The sequence below is a fragment of the Physeter macrocephalus genome, chromosome 17 (genome assembly GCF_002837175.3).
Source record: "Physeter macrocephalus isolate SW-GA chromosome 17, ASM283717v5, whole genome shotgun sequence".
Classification (NCBI taxonomy): domain Eukaryota; kingdom Metazoa; phylum Chordata; class Mammalia; order Artiodactyla; family Physeteridae; genus Physeter; species Physeter macrocephalus.
In genome coordinates this window covers 982,601-989,021 of record NC_041230.1, presented here as the reverse complement: position 1 = coordinate 989,021, position 6,421 = coordinate 982,601, and the positions used below count along the sequence as shown (strand labels likewise).

The 6,421-nt window shown below is 52.8% G+C and overlaps 1 protein-coding gene across 1 annotated transcript in view; it reads left to right on the top strand.

Annotated features, from left to right (window-relative positions):
* The window catches only part of ETFB (electron transfer flavoprotein subunit beta), a 13,932-nt gene extending 7,832 nt beyond the window's left edge, over positions 1-6,100 (top strand). Inside the window, exons 2-6 of the mRNA XM_007113148.4 lie at positions 1,301-1,459; positions 1,618-1,776; positions 2,558-2,620; positions 4,566-4,724; positions 5,890-6,100. Of these exons, the coding sequence (XP_007113210.1) occupies positions 1,301-1,459; positions 1,618-1,776; positions 2,558-2,620; positions 4,566-4,724; positions 5,890-6,060 (711 nt within the window). The 3' untranslated portion in view covers positions 6,061-6,100. The remainder of the gene's footprint in view (positions 1-1,300; positions 1,460-1,617; positions 1,777-2,557; positions 2,621-4,565; positions 4,725-5,889) is intronic.
* The last annotated feature ends 321 nt before the right edge of the window (positions 6,101-6,421 follow it).

The following is a 6,421-nucleotide window of genomic DNA, read 5'->3' as shown; positions in this document are numbered from 1 at the left end:
TTCTTTGGAGTTAGGGTCTTTGCAGAGGTGATCGGGCTAAGGATTTTTTTTTTTTTTTTTTGGCTGCACCGTGCGGGTTGTGGGGTCTTAGTTCCCCAACCAGGGACCAAAGCCAGGGCCCTGGCAGTGGAAGCGCGGAGTCCTAACCACTGGACCGCCAGGGAAGTCCCGACTGAGTTAAGGATCTTGAGATGGGGAGGTTCTCCTGGATTCCCCAGGTGGGCCCTAAATGCCATCTCAAGAGTCCTTATAAGAGGAGTCGAGTTTCGTGTCTCACACACACACACACACACACACAGAAGGCTGCACGAAGACGGAGCACAGAGTTGAGGGTGAAGTGATGCCACCCCAAGCCAAGGAATGCTGGCAGCCCCTCCAGGTTGAAGAAGCCAAGGAATAGATTCTCCCCTCGAGCCTCCCGAGGGACCGCAGCCCTGCCGACACCTTGATTTCACAGCGAAACCTATTTTGGCCTTCTGGCCTCCAGAACTGTGAGATGGTAAGCCACCAAGTTTGTGGTCATTTGTCACAGCAGGCTCGGGAAACTAACAGAAGCAGTAGTTAGTTGTTCCTGCCATGCCCCCCTGTGCCAGACCAGGAGCTCCCGGGCCAGCAGACCTGTCTGCCTTGCACACGGTGGCGCCTAGGAATCCAGCGCAGGGCCAGTGTTCAGTGAAGACTCCCCATGTGAGGAAAGGAATAGACGAGGTTTGCTTGCCTTTGACCTTAGCCTGTTGGGCAGAGAGAGGCTTTCAGTGCTAGTGTTTTTCAGACTAGATCTTAACCATGTGTCGGTCAGGAAAACCATGTGGCAGGCTGGCATTTTAAAAAAAAAGAACAGAAAATGTCAGGGTACGGTGTATAATGGAAGGGTTAGAATCGATCACCGAACCTTACATTGCCTTGGTATTTATGTTTATGTATAAATGTGTGTTGTGCGTTTATAATACACTTGGGGATATTGTAACATGTACCTCTCGCAGTGGGTTATGGTAAAGAAAAATTTGAGAAACACTCTTTCAGGCCCAAGGAGCAGCCACAGAGTAGGACGAGCATGGCAGACGTCCCTGGTGCTCAGCGAATGTCTGAGTGAGAAGGTGACCTCCACCCGTCTGTGAATTCTAACCCTCTCTGTCCCTGGAGCTGTGGGCCCCCGGATAAGGCCCTGCCCCTTTCCAGATCCCTGTGGTCCCCGTCCAGCCTGCGCCAGGCTTGGTGTCTTGGCCACCACCCCCCTCCTGACCCCCGCCTTCTCGCCCGCTTCCCCCTGACCCTGCCACCTCCCCTCCCGGCTGAGCAGATCCGGGTGAAGTCCGACGGGACGGGCGTGGTCACGGATGGCGTGAAGCACTCCATGAACCCCTTCTGCGAGATCGCCGTGGAGGAGGCCGTACGGCTCAAGGAGAAGAAGCTGGTGAAGGAAGTCATTGCCGTCAGCTGCGGGCCTACCCAGTGCCAGGTGCTCGGGGGCCTGGGGAGGGGCTGGGCCCCCAAGCGGGTCTGAGGGAGGAGGGACTGGGGCCTGGACTCCTGGGTCTGAGGGAGGAGGGCTGGAGACCGGGCTCCTGGGTCCCCCTAGGGCTAGAAGCCAAGTCAAGCCCCTTCTCTGCTCCGCAGGAGACCATCCGCACCGCTCTGGCCATGGGTGCAGACCGAGGCATCCACGTGGAGGTGCCGGCTGCAGAGGCGGATCTCCTGGGTCCCCTGCAGGTGGCCCGGGTCCTGGCCAAGCTGGCAGAGAAGGAGAAGGTGGACCTGGTGCTGCTGGGCAAGCAGGTAGGTGACAGAATCGTGACTCAAACTGGCTGAAGCCAAAAAGCAAACTCATTAGGTTATGTAACAAGCTTCAGGCACAGCTTGATCCAGTCCCACGTGCTCTACACTCCTCTCCTCTGTCTTGCTTCACTCTGTGTATCTCCCTGCTCACCTCCCACCAGCCTATCAAACCCAAGAGAAAGATAAGAATCTCTTTCCCAAGGGCTCCAGCAAAGCTTCTAGAGCTGGCACTTCATTGGTCCAGCTGGAGTCATGTGCCCATCTCTGAACCAATCACTGGGGTCAGGGATAAAGCGTTCTCATTGGCCCAGATGCCATTCATCTAGTTCCCTCGTGTGACTGGCATAGGGTTTGGCTAGAGGGAGGCCTCTGGAATATTTAGACAGGGGTCAAAGATTTGGCATCTGGGATGCCAGGTGCCCTCATGTACTCCTGGACAAGTGACTGCCTAGCTCGGGGCCCAAGTGAGGGGATGGGATCATTCTAGACCAGGAGTCGGCAAACTGTGGTCCGTGGCCACCACTGATTTTATAAATAAAGTTTTATTGAAATGCTACTGCGTTTGTTTACATAGACACTTATTGTCTATGGCTGCTCGTGCAATTGACTATGGCTGCTCGTGCACTGTAGCAGCAGAGTTGAGTGATTGTGACAGAGACCTTATGATATTTACTACCTGGCCCATTAGAGAAAACATTTGCCAGCCTGCGTTCTAGAGAAAGGCCCAAATGGTACGTGAGAAGCTCCATCATTGTACAGTCTTCTCTCTTTCCCCACTCAGGCCATCGATGATGATTGTAACCAGACAGGGCAGATGACAGCTGGATTTCTGGACTGGCCACAGGTGAGGCCGGAGTAGGGAGCATCTGCTGAAGGCCAGGCCTGGGGGCTCAGAACACAGCCACCCCTGTCCTTGCCCTTCCGGAGGGAGGCAGGTGTAAAGCCGGATGGCTACTCCAGTGGGCAGGAAGGAGGGGCGCACAGCCAGGACACCAGGCCACATCTGGGCCTTCACATGCTGCTTCCCCAGCCTGCTGCTCCTCAACCACACCACTCAGCCCTGCCTCAGGGCCTTTGCACTGGCTGTTCCCTCAGCCTGGAACAGGGTTCTCTCAGATCTCCTCAGGGCTTTTCACTCCCCACCAGGTCTCTCCTCAGATATCACCTCTTTGGAGAGGCCTGCCTTGCCCACTGTCTATGAACGTACTCACACCCCCTCTCCAACCCCACGTTTCCCATTCCAGTCCAATAGAAATGCAAGCGACATGGGGCATTTAAAGCTTTTCACAGCTACATTAAAAAAGTAAAAAAGGCCAAATTCATTTTAATCCTATATTATTTCACATAATATATCGATAATATTATTTCAACATGTCATCAATAGAAAAAATATTGAGCTGGGAATTCCCTGGCGGTCCAGTGGTTAAGACTCTGCTTTCACTGCCGAGGGCCCAGGCTCGATCCTGGTCAGGGAACTAAGATCCCACAAGCCGCATGGCGTGGCCGAAAAAGAAAAAATGAAAAAAAAAATATTGAGTTATTTTACATTCTTTTGGCTTTTGGTCTGAGGTCATCGAAAACCAGCGTGTATTTTATATTTACAGAACATCTCAATTCACACGCTCAATTTCCATAAGAAATACTTAGATTCCTAATACTCATTGTTGAAAAAGTAGATTCACACGTTTGTTCCAAACAGACTTAAACGTTTTCCAATAACTGCATCAAGTATCCTTTTTTTTTTTAACAGCTTTATTGAGATAAAACCTGTACAATAAACTGCACACATGTAAAGTGTACAGTTAGGTAAGCTTTGACACGTGTTACACACCCATGAAACCATCACCACAATCATGATAATGGATCTTGCTTATTGGTTTTAAAATGTAAATTAATGAAATAAAATGAAAAATTCCGTCCCTCCCTCGATGGAACTAACCACATTTCACATGCTCAGAAGCCACATGTGGCCAGTGGCCCCTGTGTATTTACTTGGTTACCGGTGGTCTTCATTGCAGGAAAAACGCCCCCAAAAGCTGGGTCCTTGTGGGTTGTGTTCATGGCGCATGCCCAGAGCCGGGCTCATGGGACATTCCAACTAAGACCTGAGAGATTTGTCCAGTGAATAAGTGAACGGAGAGAACAGGTTGGTTAGACAGAGAGGGTGTAGGTCACGTCAGGAAATGGTGGTTCAGGACCGAAGGGCAGAGGAGCCTTGGGCCAGAGGGTGGGTGCTGAGGGGGCCCCAGAGGATGTTTCGAGGATCAAGGTACACAGGAGGCTCTGTTGTTGGCTCAGCAGAGGGACCTCAAAGGGAGCTCTTGGGGACAGAAAGGTGGGTGAGACCATGACATGGAGCCTGGAACCAGGCTGGACACATATTTGAGCCTCTCTCTGCCTCAGTTTTCCTCATCTGTAAAATGGGGATAATAGCACTTACCTCATAGAGTTCCTACGAGGATCTGATGACTTAATACAGTCGCTTAGAACAGTACCCGAAACTCAATACATGTTCATTATCATTAAGGAAGGGAGATCCAATGGGCAAGTTCAGGACATTAGGACCTACACCCTGGGTCCCAGGAAAGACCCTCCCCTGGATTTTTGAGTTCTCTTCTTGTGGCTTCCTCCTGTCTTTGAGCTTGACGTCCGTGGGTCACCTTGTGGGACTCTCCCACTTCTGTTCTCATTCATTGGCTCATCCGTGTGGTGTGCACTCGGCAGTGGCCTGCTCTGTGCCTGCACCGGGTTAAGCTCACCTGTGCTCCCCCAACGCTGTCCCTCCCCAGGGCACATTTGCCTCCCAGGTGACGATGGAAGGGGACAAGGTGAAAGTGGAGCGGGAGATCGATGGGGGCCTGGAGACCCTGCGCCTGAAGCTGCCTGCCGTGGTGACTGCTGACCTGCGGCTCAACGAGCCCCGCTACGCCACGTTGCCCAACATCATGGTGAGTGCTTGGCAGATGGGCCACTGGGGGCCTGGGGACGGGTGAGTGCTGCAGGCCCAGTGCCTCCCTGGTGGTCAGGTGGGAGGAGAGAGGACCCAAGGGACGTCTCCTCCAAGGGAAGGGGTCACCTGGTCAGTTTGACTAACGGAGCGGGTTCACTGAATCATTTCTGCCAATAGTGAGAGTTCGGGGTGGGGGGGGTGGCTGTTTTGGCGAACAGGGAGGGTTTGCTGGTTACCTCAGCCAATAGAAAGACTTCACTGGACTCTAGGAAGGGTTCCCCTGTCATTCCAACCAATGGGAAAAGTTCATTGTGTACTCTTAGCCAAATAAGGCGGATTCATTAAGTCATCTTGGTTTGTCAGGGAAGGTTCCCCCGGTAATCATTACCAACAGGAAGGCATCATTTAGGCCATCATGGCTAACTAGGAAGAGTTCATGGGCTGTCTTGGCTAACAGGAAGAGTTCACTGTTCATCATGGCTCTAGAATGGGTTCATTGGGTCATCTCAGCCAATAGGAAGAGTTCAATGTATCATCTCAGGCAATACGGAGGGTTTAGTGTGTCATCTCAGCCAATAGCGTTTAATGTGTCATCTCAGCCAATAGGGTGAGTTCAGTGTGTCATCTCAGCCAAAATGGAGAGTTCGGTGTGTCATCTCAACTGATAGGGGGCGTTCAGTATGTCATTTCATCCAACAAGGAGGGTTCGTTGAGTCATCTCAGCCAATAGGTGAGTTCAAGTGAGTCATCTCAGCCAGTAGGAAGGTTTCAGTGGCCATAGGGAGGGTTCAATGAGTCATCATCTCAGCCAACAGGGAGAGAGAGTACAACTGGTCATCTTGGCCAAAAGTCTATTGAGTTATTATTGCCAGAAGAATGACTTTGCCAGTCCGTTCCAGCCAGTGAAGGACTTTCCACGGCGGTTGACTAAAGGTGGGCTCCCGCGATAGGAGGGCTCCCCAGGGCATCCCAGCCAGCAGGAATTGCCCACACCAGGTGTGGCCCTCCCTGTAAGAGGTCACGTGTGCCCTGGCCAGTGGGCAGGTCCAGAAGGGTTCAGCCAATGGGAATGGTTCTGCAGACATGGCACCCATGGAAGGGGGCTGCAGGAGTATGGGCAGGGGCTTGGGCAGCGCTGTGAACCGTGGGCCTCCCATGTACAGAAAGCCAAGAAGAAGAAGATCGAAGTGATCAAGGCTGGGGACCTGGGCGTGGACCTGACCTCCAAGCTCTCCGTGATTAGCGTGGAAGACCCACCCCAGCGCACAGCCGGTGTCAAGGTGGAGACCACAGAAGACCTGGTGGCCAAGCTGAAGGAGATTGGGCGCATTTGAGCCCTTTCCCTGAAACCCGGCAATAAAACCATGACTCTTCCGGCGTCTGTCTTTGTTAACTCCTTCCCCAGAAACCCATTCTTTGATTCATTCAACAAACATTTACTTAAGTCTCCTGTGTGCCAGGTCCTGTGCTGGGTGGCGCTGGGGAGCCAGGGGAGTCACATCCGGCCCCTGCCTGTGAGGAGCTTCCATGGTGAACGGGGCACAGACAGTGGTGCCAGGCCCTTGTTGAGACGTGGGACACGAGAGGGAATGAGGCCGGAAGGTCTGGTCCTGGCTGGGGAGACAGACAAGCAACAGACAATCAAAACCTAGTGTGAGGGGGCTTCCCTGGTGGCGCAGTGGTTGGGAATCCGCC